General features: G+C 37.8%; 1 protein-coding gene across 1 annotated transcript in view; it reads left to right on the top strand.

Annotated features, from left to right (window-relative positions):
• Positions 1–14,070, top strand: part of LOC148084295 (transmembrane protein 178B) — a 109,396-nt gene extending 95,326 nt beyond the window's left edge. Inside the window, exons 3-4 of the mRNA XM_087787419.1 lie at positions 6,095–6,232; positions 13,155–14,070. Of these exons, the coding sequence (XP_087643545.1) occupies positions 6,095–6,232; positions 13,155–13,405 (389 nt within the window). The 3' untranslated portion in view covers positions 13,406–14,070. The remainder of the gene's footprint in view (positions 1–6,094; positions 6,233–13,154) is intronic.
• Positions 14,071–17,710: the final 3,640 nt, after the last annotated feature.

Raw genomic sequence — 17,710 nt, 5'->3', positions numbered from 1 at the left:
AGAAGGTTTGAACCGTGATGAAAGTGATGCTAAAAGGCAAAAGAAATTAAAAACCAAAGTAGCCTTAATGTGTTTTTCTAAAGGGGGTTGAATAGTGTTATGTTATAGATTCGATTTTTTTAAATAAATATACAATCCAGGCCAAGCATTTGGACACACCTTCAATTATATATCTTTGTCTTCATGATTCATTACATAATAGATTCTCACTCATTAGTTGTGTAGTGCAGTGATCCGGTTGAAACAACTATTGTTCAACCTTATTATTACTTTGAATGGAAAGTTAAGTTAAGAGAAATAAGTGGCCATTGTTGGTTTAAGAAATGAAGATCGGTCAGTTTAAAAATTTGCAAAAACTTTGAATGAACCATGAAGGCGTTTTTTTTTTCTATTCATACATTTCATTAGGTTATTAGCAATACCTTCTTTACAAATATTGATAAATGTGAAGCTATTTAGAAAAATGTGTGTAATCGTTTGTTTTTCATTTTGAAGGATACGAACAATAAGGGAAAACCTTTCCAAATATATTTACATCAAACATTTCTATATAAGTGTTAATATCAATAGGGAAATAAAACGACATTATTATTATTTTTCCACATTTTCTGTAATGATGGGTTTCATTCTGAATAGTCACTGTCATTGTGTATTAAACTTATGTTTTGTGTTATCAAATGATCATCCTACCTTGGCAATTTAGCCACAATGTGAATCAGATGAATAGGATTGTTTTTACAGCATAAATAGTTAAAAATATAGACGCTCAGGAAATGGGAAAGCAAATAGAAAGTTAGGTACTTTCAGGTTCTTTGTACCACAATAAAAAAAATTACATTTGAGACAGATTTGAACTGTTTGGCTGTAAGTTAGTTTTCAAAAATAGTGGCGTCTGATGAAGAAGCAATGAAACATCACATCATCTTTAAACTGAGGGCGCCACCTACTGACCTCTGAACAACATGACACTGTTTCATGAAGCTTCATCAGACCATCGATAATCAAACATATACTGACATCATCAGTTCATCTGATCTTGTTTCACTCAGACTTCAGGAAGGCCACATAACTACAGCATAAGGGCCGCTCTTGTAAACAGCGAGGATCTCTCAGACTTGGATGCATTAGCAAGTTTTCTGTCAGCGCAAAGAAGAGTTTGGTAGAATTCAGCGGTGCGCAGCTGCGTCGCCTCCTCGGCCGTCAGTCCCGTCAGCCTCGCTTGTCAGTCGCTTTTCTAACCGCGCATGTGTGAGTCGGCGTGTCAGCAAAAAGCGCTGACATCGGCCCCCGAGAGATGCTTCGGAATCCCTGCGTTTCATCTCCCCTGTCTATACTGGCGGCAGATGATCACGCCGTGCGCTCCATCATGCTACATCGATCTCATCCCAGGCTGGAGACGCTGCTGCACGACTCACACGCACATAACCAAGTCTATTTAGGAAGCTGTTGTTTCACCGAGCCTGTCTTTAGGGTTTATTTCATCTCGACTAAGAACTATGAAAGTGTATCCACAAGTCATTCAGTAACTGAAGTCGCTTGGATGTCAAGAGACGCCAAGAAACTCATCAAAGATCACGGGAGTGATGATGCACTGGCCTGGATTAGCAACTCCGCTTCCGCCCTGATGGACACCGTAAGAGATTCTCTTCTGTGTTGAGCTGGAAGATGAAGAAGTGTATTTTTGGTTCTCGGCGAGAAGTTTGCCTGAAGTTGCTGAGAAGGCAGAAGCAGCAGTGAAGTTATACTGAAGTGGACAGTTTCACTAACAAGCCACAGAAGGTTGCACTTCAGTCCAGCATCTTTTTAAACGATTGGGCGTCACTGAATTCAACCGTTATTATTTGTATTGGTTTGGAAAACTACTGGGATTTGTGGCTCTTGATGAAAGTAAATCACGCAGAACAACTCCTTGGTGGATGAAGGCGTCATTTGGTTTTATGTAAACACGTTAAACAAATGGTTATAGAATCCAATGTTCCAGTAGTGATGGTCTCTAGATGAAGCTTCATGAAACAGTGTCATGTTGTTTAGAGGTCAGTAGGTGGCGCCATCAGTTTCAAAATTATGTGATGTTTCATTAGAACAGTTGTTCAAAACAAAGGAAAATAGTGCAGAGACCGCCATCTAGTGGACTCTGAAAATAATGACACTGCTTCATGAAGCTTCATCAGACCGTCAATAGTATAAAGATACTCTTAATGTTTAGGTAATTAAAAATTTGGTCAATTGAAATATAATTATCAATCTTGGAGTCACTTTATATATGCAAAGGATTGTGGGACAGGAGCTGCCATATTTAAGGTCTGAACAGTTTTTTTAGGACAACACGACATATTTATATCTTTAACAAAAACTTGAAGAACACAAATTGACATAATATATCCACAGAAATAGAAGCACTAGCAGTGGTTGTTGTAATAGTAGGATATGTTATAATACATATAATAAACACATCAAGGCTGCTGATACCTCAGTAGTACTTTCGAAAAGGAAGTAGTCAAAGGAAAGGTAGAGGTAGGAGAGGTAGGCACAACTTTGTTCTGTGGGAACAACATAGTTGTTGCATATGTGTGTATTGGAGTGTATACATTTGTGTTAATTGTTCATTTGTAGACATAACTCTCAACTAGTTTATGAAGGACTTTTGTTTCATGGTCAGTGGGAGAAGGTCATCCTACACGCAACGCCAAACTAGCGTGAGATTGGACAGTTTGCATAAATGTGTGTAGTGGTGTGCACGCGTGTGTAGGTGTGTGTTCCACGGCTGATTCATGATGCTGTCAGTTCCTGTCAAGCATCTTCTTCTGTGGGCATCCGCAACTCCCTCAGTCAGGGGGTCGCCACGGATACGCCGCCTGAGTGACAGGGCGCTTGACCCCGCTTTTCCTTCTCCGAGCACAAATATCAGCATCTGCACGTGTCGAAGAACGTCTGACTCATGCGGGGGAAACTCCAAGGCTGCAGTGGAGGCAAGAATTCATTTTTTAAGTCCAAGAAATGAAAAGAGTTTTCGATCAGACCCATACTGTTCGTGGAAGATCTTGAGGAAAAAAGAGTCTTTCTTGAGAAATAGTTGATGAAGTAGCAGTTTTGGCAGAAGTACAGGTGGTGGGAGTGAATACACAAGTTGTAACTACAGGGAAGAAAAATGTTTTATTTATAAGAAACAGTATTAGAAGTAGTGGAAGCTTGTTGCAATGTCAGTACTCAAGAGTTTTAGTAGTACTGATGGTCTGATGAAGCTTCATGAAGCAGTGTCATTATATTTCAGTAGATGGCGCGCACTATTTTCATTTGTTTTGAACAATTGTTCTAATGAAACATCATTTTTAAACTGATGGCGCCACCTTCTGACCTTTAAACAACATGACACTGCTTCATGAAGCTTCATCAGGTCACTATTAAGTAGTAGTACTTGGATTTGGAGTAGTGGAGGTAGTACCTTTTTGAGAAGTACAAGTCACAGAAGATCCAGTGTACTTGTCATACCAAGAGTAGAAGAGACGTTTCAGCCACACAACTTCTCCTTAAACAAAATACCACGAGCAATACAACCTCCCAAAGAGCACAGTAAAATACTGTCAAAATAATCTGTGATGTCACTTAAACTCACTTATGAATTCAAGTCCCAGTTGCGGCCATCTTGGAAATGCAAAATATGTTATTTTAACGTGGTCAGTACCAATTTAAAAAAAAAGTTGTCTTTAACAAGTTTAGAGAAACATCTTTAACCGATAGCGGCTCCACTAACCAGGCTGGTGTCACGACGCACACTCGTCCTATTCATGTTCACCGCAGGTCGCTGACATTTACCGCATCAAGCAACTTTGACACCAGCCGCACAAGCTGCTCCTTCAATTACTGTCAGCTGGAGGTCTTCTTTTCCTCGGACCCTCCGGCTGGCAGATCCTCCCACCACACAGTCATTGTCGCTGCACCGAAGCATCAGAGTCTATCCATCACTCTGCTTTTTTTATTTTCTTTCCTGTTCACTAGCTGTGTGCAGCCGAGGTTAAGTTAAGGATAAACTGTTGGAAAAACATTAAATAATCATTGAATTACACTTAAAACTGAAGTCAATGTTGTAAAATTAATCCACATTTTAAAAATGGATCAATGTAGATGTTGCACTTCTGTGAGGATAATGAATTATGGATTTTAATTCATTAATAATAACCTTATTTGTTTGCTTTTAAACCCTGTCTATGCTATCGTAAAAGCTGTTAGTGTTTTGCAACATTAGCATCTTTTCTGCACAATCTTGGAAAATGAAGTAAATAGAAAAGCAAAATAAAAGAAAAGAGTGATGTTAAAAGCTGTGTTTTTGCGACACTTTTCAAGTTATTTACAACTACATGAAGTAAACGTATGTCTACAGAGTGTGAGCTATTGTCAGCGGTGGAAGTGAAACGTTTGCTCCGAGCACTTTGAAATGCCTCCATCAGTCATTACCCTCCTGTCGTGCACACGTCTGTCCTCGCGTCCTCTCGCTCCCCTTGCTTGACCTGAGCCGGCGCTCTAGAATGAATATTTAACTCCTGAGACACATTAAGCCGCATTCCGTCAAGAGATCCAGTTCGGCCTCCCGAGCAGAAGACGCCAGATTATTGAGTTTTATAAACGACGGTTGGATGGGAATCTGTGACTCTAATGCAATAATATATAATATATGTATCAATGACCTCCATGGCTTCCATAGATACATATGCAGTGGTGGAGGTTTTTCATCTTGACCCAGAGGCAACACAAGGGATACCACAAACACATTTGTTTTGGGACCGTGGGTCACCTTGACCCTGAGGTAACAAAAGGGTTAATTTAAATTAGTTGTGAATTACATAGTAGAACGTTAAAACTATTATTTAACAACAATAAGAGCCTTTATTCAGATTTGTAAATAAATATACACACAGTACACAAAACGAACAATTTAATGACACTATTGTGACACTAGGGAGGGCAAGTTTTTTAAACTGCATAATAGGCCCTAAAAGGTCTTAAATTAGCAACCAAGACTTTTGTTAAATTGTTATTTAGTAAATTGAGTATTTTTTTCCAATCCATGAATAAATTAAGTGTAAAATGAATGTAAAAAAGTAATTAAAAATGTCAATTTAAAATTCATTCGTTCATTTTCTACCGCTTTATTCTTATCGGGGGCACAGGGAGACTGGAGCCTATCCCAGTTTCATTGGGTGAGAGGCGAATATTGTAAAGTAATTGTAAACATTGTTTTATCAATCGTACAATTTGTCCATGTCCAGAAATACCAACAAGAGACAAAGGGAACAAAATCCTGAAGAAATGTAACATAGAAGTTTTGACTCTCTTGTTCAGGTCAGAGCTCAGAAGCTGCAGCTGACAGCCGATCAAATACAATCACTAACTTTTCTTCATGTCAAATTTATTTGACTTAACGTGAAATGATTTGTGAACAAAAGGAAAACTACATTTCAAAGAGAAACTTGTCCTGAGCAGAAAAAACAAAAATAGTTATAGCAAATAAAAGATATATAGTTGTAATAATAAATGATCAACACATATCTTTAGAAAAATGACATAATGCATAAAATCTGATTCACTTGCGGTTGTTTCACTTGCGGGTCCATTAAACATCTTTATCTGGGGAAAATGTTTGTACTACACTTACACAATGGAAGTTTATATTTTCAGTTGTTTTTATCTTATTGAGCAGGTTTTATGTATTATTCAAATCTGGTAACCCATCTGAGAAGGGCGAGCTCATATCTGTGTTCGGTCTCAACACGAGCGTCAGATGCAGATTCTTCCAGGTCAGACAACTTCCTGAAGGGCATAGAAGTCTCTGCATTATCCATTTATGTAAACAAGGGATGAGTTTGATACATTTGGTGAAATGCAACTTGAGCTAAAAGAGCCAACTCTACCCTTATGTTATCTCAGGGTCAAGATGACCCGAAGGCAACACAAGGGGAACCAAAAACATATTTGTTTTCAGGCCCTTGGGTCACCTTGACCCTGTGATAACAAACAAAAATCCCATTTCGACAAGTCACCGAGGTTTACAAAAAAGCATCAAAAAAGTTAAACTCCTGCTGTGTTTTGTGATCCACAGACTTACGGCGGATGACCGCCGGGTTCATGGGCATGGCAGTGGCCATCATTCTGTTCGGTTGGATCATCGGAGTGCTGGGCTGCTGCTGGGACCGAGGCCTCATGCAGTACGTGGCAGGACTGCTCTTCCTCATGGGAGGTGAGACTTTCCACAGATGAAATGAAATGAGAAACAACCACACGCGACTGCAAAATGTCTCGACAACTGCTACACCAAATCCATTCTGCCAAAAGTCACTCCCCGAAAAAAATGTAAGCACGTGGCAGCCGAGGTCGTTTTAAAGTTCAGAGGCTTCACGACTTTTTCGTGTTCATGCAGAGCAACGACTCCGGTTCGTCACGAGTTCAGGCGGCGAAAGTGACACAATTAGGACCAACAATCCCAACAACCCGTAGGCAGATCTACAAAACGAGATTTTACGAAAATGCTGACGCACAGTTTGGAACCGGCACGCCGGACAAGGAGGCGCCGCTCGCCAACGCAAATCAACACACATTTTAATGACCATAATTAAGGGGCGACGACAACGCCGCAGATAAACGAGCCGGCATTAGGACGGAGCACAAATCCTAAATGTCAACATTAGTGCGTCCAGAGGCCTCGCGCTTATGAATATTTGAACATGAATGCAGCAAACACACTATTACCCCCATATTTACGCACGACATGAACGATTCACCGCTGACGCTCTGTTGAACATCGAATCGTTGTGTGATTCCAGTCCAGATTGAAAACAGAAGATTCAACTTTTGCAACAGTGGGTTTTCCTCTCGTACCACAACTTCTGAAATTGTGTTTGAGTTGTGTGTTTTCTGAAATCCTGGCCCTGAAGTGCAACACACCAACAATTGAATTTGCAGAATTCAAGTTGATTGACAGATTTTAAAAATTCGAAAACACTTTTACAATTTGCTGTGTACACACATTTGCAATTCACTATACAAATGTATTATTCACTAGGGATGCAGTAAAAACAAAAGATTGGAAGAAACTGAAAACTTAAAACACAGATCTAATTTATACTGATTAATTTATTGTATTACCGTTGGATTTATGGACAGTGGCGGTCCTTCACAGTTAATGTATAATGCAAATATATAAATAATGCCTGAACAAAAATATATAGTTTAGAGGCGTGCTCTACCGTTTACCGAGTTATACGTGCTGCTAAAAATATCATCGTAAGAGGAAAACGTGATTTTAAATACAATAGACTCAATAACATGCTTCAACACGTTCACTGTACTCAGGAGAGCATGTGCTGGTCGTCGCTTTCACTTCATCTTGTTTCGGTTTAAAACGTTCTTCAGCTAAAAAAGGATTTGCACTTTCCGCTAAAAATCTCAGAATTTTGGTTCATCCTTATAATTACTAACATCAGGTGCAAACATGGAATCATGGAATAATCAAACAATTAGCTATATATACATTTCAATTCAGTATATACATTTACAATTCACTATACATGTTTATATTCAGTATAGTTTACACATTTACAATTCACTATACATGTTTCTATTCAGTATAATTTACACATTTACAATTCACTATACATGTTTCTATTCAGTATAATTTACACATTTACAATTCACTATAGAAATTTCTTTCCAGTATTCACATTTACAATTAACTATACACATTTCTATCCAGTATTCACATTTACAATGAACTATACACATTTCTATTCAGTATATACATTTTCAATTAACTTTACACATTTCTATTCAGTATATACATTTTCAATTAACTATACAAATTTATATTCAGTATAATTTACACATTTACAATTCACTTTACACATTTACAATTCACTTTACACATTTACAATTAACTATACACATTTATATTCAGTATACACATTTACAATTCACTATACACATTTACAATTAACTATACACATTTTTATTCAGTATACACATGTACAATTCACTATACACATTTACAATTAACTATACACATTTACTATTAACTTTACACATTTATATTCAGTATACACATTTTCAATTAACTATACACATTTATATTCATTATAATTTACACATTTACAATTCACTTTACACATTTATATTCAGTATACACATTTACAATTAACTATACATATTTCTATTCAGTATACACATTTTCAATGAACTATACAAATTTATATACAGTATACACATTTTCAATGAACTATACACATTTCTATTCAGTATAATTTACACATTTACAATTCACTATACACATTTCTATTCAGTATACACGTTTACAATTCAATATACACATTTTTACAATTAACTATACACATTTCTATTTAGTATATACATTTTCAATTAACTATACAAATTTATATTCAGTATATACATTTTCAATTAACTATACAAATTTATATTCAGTATAATTTACACATTTACAATTCACTATACACAATTACAATTAACTATACACATTTCTATTCAGTATACACATTTACAATTCACTATACACATTTACAATTAACTATACACATTTTTATTCAGTATACACATGTACAATTCACTATACACATTTACAATTAACTATACACATTTACTATTAACTTTACACATTTATATTCAGTATACACATTTTCAATTAACTATACACATTTATATTCATTATAATTTACACATTTACAATTCACTTTACACATTTATATTCAGTATACACATTTTCAATTAACTATACATATTTCTATTCAGTATACACATTTTCAATGAACTATACACATTTCTATTCAGTATACACATTTTCAATGAACTATACACATTTCTATTCAGTATAATTTACACATTTACAATTCACTATACACATTTCTATTCAGTATACACGTTTACAATTCAATATACACAGTTTTTCAATTAACTATACACATTTCTATTCAGTATATACATGTTCAATTAACTATACAAATTTATATTCAGTATATACATTTTCAATTAACTATACAAATTTATATTCAGTATAATTTACACATTTACAATTCACTATACACATTTACAATTAACTATACACATTTATATTCAGTAAACACATTTTCAATTAACTATACACATTTATATTCATTATAATTTACACATTTACAATTCACTTTACACATTTATATTCAGTATACACATTTACAATTAACTATACATATTTCTATTCAGTATACACATTTTCAATGAACTATATACATTTCTATTCCGTATACACATTTTCAATGAACTATACACATTTCTATTCAGTATAATTTACACATTTACAATTCACTATACACATTTCTATTCAGTATACACGTTTACAATTCAATATACACATTTTTTCAATTAACTATACACATTTCTATTCAGTATATACATTTTCAATTAACTATACAAATTTATATTCAGTATATACATTTTCAATTAACTATATACAATTTATATTCAGTATAATTTACACATTTACATTTCACTATACACATTTACAATTAACTTTACACATTTACAATTAACTATACACATTTCTATTCAGTATACACATTTACAATTCACTATACACATTTACAATTAACTATACACATTTTTATTCAGTATACACATGTACAATTCACTATACACATTTACAATTAACTATACACATTTACTATTAACTTTACACATTTATATTCAGTATACACATTTTCAATTAACTATACACATTTATATTCAGTATACACATTTTCAATTAACTATACACATTTATATTCATTATAATTTACACATTTACAATTCACTTTACACATTTATATTCAGTATACACATTTACAAATAACTATACATATTTCTATTCAGTATACACATTTTCAATGAACTATACACATTTATATTCAGTATACACATTTTCAATGAACTATACACATTTATATTCAGTATACACATTTTCAATTAACTATTCACATTTCTATTCAGTATAATTTACACATTTATTTCTATTCAGCACACATATTTGTATTGTAGACATTTATTTTCAGTATACAGAAAAACATTTCCACCACATATATAGTGAGCTGTAAATGTTTAAAGTCAATTAGTAATTTGAGTAGACAGATGTAAATGTTTTTAATAAACGTGTCTAGAATTTCAGTGCTTCCGTCGGACAGGTCATGCGTCTCAATGTTTCAGAGCCCCTTTTTTTGAATTCCACAAAACCGAGAGTAGCTCGTGCAAGAGACACCGACAGCGCGAACACGGTTTTAACATTTATGGCCGAAACAATTAAAGCCTCAGTGGTCCTCGAAGAAACATCAGTGAAACCTGCACCATCCAGGATCAGGAATCGATAAGCAGAGCAATCACAGCCACATGAGCGCCTGTCATCACAGAGCGAGTGGAGAAAGTGATTTGGATCGATCAATGAAACCGTTGTAGCGTGTGGACGGGCTCCTTGTGGCTCCGAGCACACACACACACACACAAACACACGCACACCCCCACACACACACACACACACGCACGCACACACACACCCAGCTTGGCAGGAGGCAACAGAACACTCAATTATGATGGGCCTTGGATTAGTGCTGTGCCCTACAGTTGTATAATGAACAGGCAATTAAAAAGTCAATTACGTTGCTTGGTAGAAAAGTCATAAGGAAAAAAAAAAAAAGAAAGAAGCTTGGTCAGGCTGCAGCAGCCAAATCACAGTGAAGCGGCCCAGAGGGCTTCAGAAGGCTGGGAACAAGGACAGATTTAGAAACACCATCTCACAGTGAAAGGGGTCCAGAGAAAATGATTTATTTAGCCGGAGCGGCCGTGGTTTAAAAAACAAGTCTGCATGGAGCGAGGGATGTTGTCGGTCGATAAGAGTGTATTCTTTGTCTTTCTGGGAATGAAAGCAGAAGGAAATATTTGCCGCGTTCTGTCACCATCGAGTCTCGCGGTTAGAGTTCCCGCGACATGACAGAGAGACGACAATGCAAAGGCGCTACAAAGCAGCTGTTGTGGAGGGGAACGTTGCGAGAGTCCCAACTGTCGGCTTGATCACAGCGGGGGGTACACGCGGCGTTTCAGGCGCGACATCTTAAAAGACAGCAAGAACCCCAAGAAGACTTTTCCTAGCGTGACGGCGACAGAAGAGCCTTCATCTACTGATAGCTCATGAGTTTACATTATGACAGCTCAACCGATCGTGCGGAGGTTGATGGTTCGAAAACGGCAGGGTGCAAAAATGCGATCTGGAGCACGGCAATGAATTTAAGCTCCACTCTCATCAGTGGAGGCAAAGCTCTGAAGAGGCCTTGACGGCAGGAGGAAATCCCCTTCACTCAACGGAAAAAAAAACTATGGCAAAATATTTCTGATCTTTCTAAAGGGGAGCTAATGTGAAAACTCTCCTGACTCACTCTCATGTTTCTAATGTTGAAGTCTTCCTCTCCAAGATGCAGTAAGTCTCTCATCATGACCATGTTTTGAAGTATTTTATAAAGTTATAAATCTCAGCGAATGAGAGGTTACGAGAGCATCGCGACGTAATAATGTAATCAAACCCACGTTGTTTATACAACGAGTTAAGTGCTGGAGCCCTTCAGGATTGATGACAAGTAGCGACAAACTTCGATGTTTGACCAATCACAGCAGAGTGGGTGTGGTTGTTTCAGTGGGCGGGGCTTAAACACATTTTCTAATGTAAATATTTCAATGAAAAGAGATTTTTGTACAAACAGACACATACTGATGATACAATAGAGGTCCACGATCTGTTTAAGACACACTTAAAACAACACAGTTTCTCTTTTATTATGCTGATGGGGATAGTCATGGATCAATCCTCATATTTTATATACCTATAAAGGGCACTTGGGTCAGATTGGTTACCCACTCAGATGTGCTACAGGGGTCCTACAATGACCACCATGACCTGCTCTGTGGTTACTTTGTTTTTTGATCTTATTTGTTTGCAAACGTCAAAAAGGTAGAAAATATACTTATTATTAGTGCTTCAATGCTGTGAACAGGTTGATTTTCTTCAACTTATTCAAAGAAAGGTTTTAAACTAATACCCTACACACTAAATTCCTGTGTTGTGTTTACAACCTTGGCAGTTTCTGATTGTGATTCTAATAACCAAGACCTCTGTAGCTCAAATATTAAGCAAGTTACAGGTTCGCACTGAAAGTGGAAGTGCCTCTTCAGTGAAGCACCGCCCCGTTCCACTTTAATGCTATACAGTGGACCCTCGTTTATTGTAGGTTCTTAAAATAACCCGCAGTAGACGAAATCCTCAAAGTTATCGGCCTCATTTTTTACAATTATTATACATGTTTTAAGGCCGTAAAACCCCTAACCACACACTTTTATACACTTTTCTCAGACAGGCATTAATATTCTAATATTCAGTTTAAAAAAAACAAATACAATATTAGTAAATGAAACCAAAGATCAAAACCTGTTTTCGGGTTCTGTACGCCCTTATGTTGCCTTGACCAGAAACCCAAAACTCAGCTCGTTTCTTGGCGTCTGTAACTCGCCGTCCTGATAGTATTATGTGAAACTTGTCGCGCGAGTCTTTGGAGTAACAACAACTTCTTTTGTTCAACTTGACTGGTTTATTTTTGGAAGCAGGATCACCGGACTTCTGGAACACACGAACACGCTCGCTCGCTTTCTCACAATCCAAACAAACGCACACGCCCTTGACAACGCCACATCCACAACTCACAATACCACCTTATTAAGGAGGAACACTGGTTGGCCAATCAGGACACAGGACACAATGTGCGTTTATACTATACGCTGTAAAAAAAAGCATGTGAAATTACACTTGTGAAACAGGATAGGTGAACCGCGTCATAGCGAGGGACCAGTGTACGATGAGTTTTTTTACAAGACGAGAAGAGTTTCGGGTCTTGGTTGCTTCCCAGAAATGCTGCAGATACAGTCGTCGTCTATTGATGCCTCTCAACACTCTGATGCCACGTCTATACATCATCCATCTCATCCCTTCACCAACAATCTCACCAAATAAGAACCTTTGTATCGAGACACAAGAATAGAAAATCACCTCCCAGCTTGAGTTCAAACACCTACGATGGTGTGATGCTAACGCCTCCCCTCTGCTGTTTCAGGCACCTTCTGCATCATCTCCCTTTGCACCTGCGTCGCCGGCATCAACTTCGAGCTCTCCCGCTACCCACGGAACCTCTACGGCCTTCCCGACGACATCGGCCACGGCTACGGCTGGTCCATGTTCTGCGCTTGGGGCGGCCTGGGCCTCACCCTCATCTCAGGCTTCTTCTGCACCCTGGCGCCCTCCGTCCAGCCCATACCGCGCTCCACCTGCCCCAAGTCGCGACAGGAGAACGGCACCGTCTGCTAAGGCGGCCAACAAAAAAACAACAAGAAAAAGAAAAAAAGAAGAAAAGAACTGCTCCATGTTTCCATCCATCCGATCATCCCCCCTGGTTATATTTTTTCTAATTTGTGTGTGGTTACAATGAGTGTCTTGATCTGTTATATTGAAAATATCTGAAGAACTATACAAATATTATCGAGAAAAAAAAAAAATGAAGTTGTGCTTGTTTTGTCGTTGTGGAGCCAAACGGGAGATGACCAGGATAAGATCAGCCAAGGAATCTACAGGAACTGAAAATGATCTGAAGGTTCTCCAGGACTTAGAAATGCTCCGAGCAGCCTCTCCGGAGCACATGTGAGCGGACACTTGAATCCACAATGTGGCCATTTTCCCTCTGGATGTGGCCTCTTGTAGCCAACTCTGGAATAACTCAAACATTAAGGACTAACAGTATTCCAGCCCGCTGATTATTTTGGGCAACAAAAAAAGAAAAAGGGGGACCCTCGTTGTTGTACATTACTGTACAGAATATTCCTGAGAAGTGACGCCTCACTCTCATTCTCTTGTAAGTGCAACCCATTCTGTCCCACTCTCCCATCATATCCAAGTGTTTTTATACATCCATCCTTCTTGTATCCAAAGTGTATTTTCCTTTGTAACAAGAAAAAAAAAAAAACACCATGTGCAAATTTAGTATTAGAATTTTCCATTCTATTCATAAAAGTACATTTGTGTGGATGTGAGTGAGAGAGAGAGAGAGAAAGATATTTCTGAGCCCTTAAAAGGAAAATGTAAAATGTATCATAGAGATAAGAACAAGCTTGGTAATGGAGGGCTGCAGTATCCCAGTTGACTTCTAGCCTCTACATCTTTCATGCGACATCATTTGGAAGATGAGACGTTGTGTTTTCCACAGCTAATATGCAAACGCATCTCACAAGATCACACCAGGTCCTCCGCCGTGAGATAAAAGTGCGTCGGGGTGAGTAACTGTCAGCTTCGACCTCCGACTTGAACTCTAAGAACAGGTGGTTCAAAGTCAAAATCATTTTACTTGTACGAGGAGAGAGGAAATACAGAACATACATTTACAAAGTCTGATTTCTCTCAGAAGCAATAACTGCTTCAGCTGCATCTTTATGCCCCATCGTAAGTAACTGATGGCTTATCTGAGTTAATATATATCATTTGGAGGAATCCCCCCCTTACAGCTCCCACTACATTCTGTTTCAGCTCAAGGCAATGATTAAAACACAGGCAATTATTTGAACATGGTTAAGTAAAAGTGACACACTCTAGCTTCTTGGTCATTTTCAGAATCAGAAACTAAGCACATCTGTGCAGACAAATAAAGGACAAAAGAAACCCTAAAATTCCTCCTTCATTACACTTTAAGATGAACTAGTCATGATTTGTTATTTTCCAAACGTTCCACATCCCTCTGGCGACCATTAAAAACTGAACCTAGAGTGGTCAGGGAAGTCAAAATCTAGTCAGCAAGCATTCTATGGGAATTAAATAAGATCTTAAATGTCCACAACTCACCTGATAACTTAAAAAAAAACCTTTATAGAACGATGCATATTGTTATAAGTCAGTGAATGGTGGGAGAGCGGATTAACTTTCAACTAAAAATAGCATCGAAGGAGTCAAACTGAGACTGACATACTTTCGTTTAGACTCCCTGTTAATAAAGGAACTTGTGAAAAGGCCGTTCAAAGAAAGGTGTGTTCCGGATTTTGGCACCATGTGTGATTGAGTTTCAGGGCTATGGTGTAAAGGAGGTTCTCACAGAAATCTGCTTGAAAATATGTATTTGGAAAATAATATCTTTCCAGGGAAACATGACTTTTGTTTATTTTTTAAGCTGTTTTTCATGTCTGTGAAATGTGGGCATTCTTAGTCCTGACCTACCATGAAATAAATCCTGCACAAGGGCTTCTACTGGCCAATGTAATGTGTAGTAGCTTAATAGCCAACATCAAAAATCCAAACACGCCTTAAAAACAAGCATGAATACATTTGGACGTAAGGATTAATAGTTAGAAACTAGACACAATAATTACGAGACTCATTCTTTACTTGTATCATGTTTCATTTTTTTGCTTTGGTTTAACTTTGGGATCTAAAATTATTCACCAATTAAAGAGCAGAGACCATGAAAGTGCTCTCAGAGGCCCCCTACTGGACGGCCAAAAGATATATAGATTTAAAATAATCTTTCACGTCCTATTGAACCGTACATTTGAAGCTGAAATATAAACTGCGTATGCCTGGTGTGTATCATTTCAACACATCTCGATTGACTTTTGATTTTAGTGTAGTGGTCGTAGTTCTCCTGAATTCCATCTCAACAAATCAAGCTGGGAAAAGTCGAGAAGCACAAAAACATGACAATCCATAGCCACCATTTCCTCCCTGATTTTAAACGAGAAAGATCCATGACAGCAGACGGCACGAGATGGGTTATTTGAAAAAAAAAAAGATACTGAGTCTTTTATTTTGGATACGAGAAAAAAAACAACAACCTGACAATAACGACCTTTCAACCTTTAACATCAGTAATGTGTCCGTTGAGTAAACATTATTATGAGGAAAAAAAAAGGAAATGTTCAACTGTGGAATGTAAAATCACAAGTAAATAAAATCTCATCGGTGTGTTTACGAAAAGCTGTCGTCCCGTGTGGTCCGTGATATTCTGCCAAAACAACTTGGAATCACAAAACACAAACTCATTTTTGGGAAAAACCTATTGACAAGAGACTTTAAGAACGTTTTTTATAATTACTTGGTTCATTAAATGTCCCATTTTGTTTGATGATAAAGACCGAAGAAGAAGAAGAAGAAAGAAAACAAATGAGCCTACATTTCTAACTTGGGCACATGTGGCGCCGTGGTTAGTGCGATCTCCTCACAGCAAGGAAGGTTGCTGGTTCACTTCCAGGTCAGGATGAAGCCAGCTTGTGACCTTTCTCTGTGGAGTTTGTACGTTCTCCTCGTGTGGTGTAGGTTTACTCCAGGCACTCCGGTTTCCTCCCACAGTCCAAAAACATACAGAGGTTTGGGAAATTGTCAGTGGTTGTCCGTTTTTGTGTGCCTTGCGACAGACTGGCATCCTGTCCAGGGTGTCCCCCAGCTCTCACCCAGAGAAACTGGGATAGGCTCCAGCCCCCTGCAATCTGCAAAGGCAGTGGTCCCCAACCTTTTCCAACTCAAGGCCCACTTTTAAGTCTCAAAAACCTCTGCGGCCCACCTCCGACCCCATAAATACGAAAGCATTATAATGCGTTCTCATTTCCTTGTCACATGTATAATAAATATAAATATATTTGAAAATGTTTAATATCCTTTTAAACTTAACGAGTTTTAACATTTAAAACAGTATGTGTATTTTTATTTTAATATAATTACATCCACCCTCCCAACAAAAAAATAATACCATTTTGGAAATGATTTTGCGACCCATTTGCAATACCTTTTAAGTTGGGAATCACTGCTTAAAGTAAGTAAGTCATTTGTATTTATAGAGCGCGTTTCTAGACCAGGGTCACAAAGCACCTAAACAATCAAATATATACTAAAAAGTAAGAACCAGAATTTTAAAGTTGATCCTGAAAGAAACAGGAAGCCAGTGAAGAGTTTTAAGGATCAGAGAAATGTGAGTTCTCCTACTAGAAGTGTCAGAATCCTCGCTGCAGAGTTGGGATTAAGCGGCACAGAAAATGAATGAAACTTCTGAAGAATTAATAAGGTATTAATAAAGTATCTACCACTCGCACCGTTTGCCATTTTCCCTCCAAAATGTCATGTGATTCGTTAGTGTTACCAGGTCTCAGGTGTGCCTAAGTTCTGACATGGCTCATGGATCTTAAAAGAGGTATTATTGCGCTACATGAAGATGGTCAAGGCTATAAGAAGATGGCCGACACCCTGAAACGGAGCTGCAGCACAGCGGTCAAGATCATCCAGCGTTTTAAACACCTCTAAGACGACCGCTGCTTCACTAAAGAGGCTGAGGATGAAGGTGATGGAACATCCTCAAGAGGAAGGTGGAGGAGCGTGAAAATACACCAGATGTCGTCATGGAGGAGCGGAAGAGCATTCCAGTGGCAACCTGTGAAGCTCTGGTAAACTCCATGCCCAGGAGAGTTAAGGCAGTTCTGGAAAATAATGGTAGGGTGGCCACACAAAATATTTACACTTCAGGAACTTTCAATGAGGGGTGAACTCACTTTTGTTGCCAGCGGTTTAGCTATTAATGGCTATATTTTTGAGTTATTTTGAGGGAACAATACATTTACACTGTTATATAAACTTAACACAGGCTTC

The sequence above is a fragment of the Callionymus lyra genome, chromosome 3, assembly GCF_982586985.1.
Source record: "Callionymus lyra chromosome 3, fCalLyr1.hap1.1, whole genome shotgun sequence".
Taxonomy (NCBI): Eukaryota; Metazoa; Chordata; class Actinopteri; order Syngnathiformes; family Callionymidae; genus Callionymus; species Callionymus lyra.
This window is presented reverse-complemented; position numbering and strand designations above follow the sequence as displayed.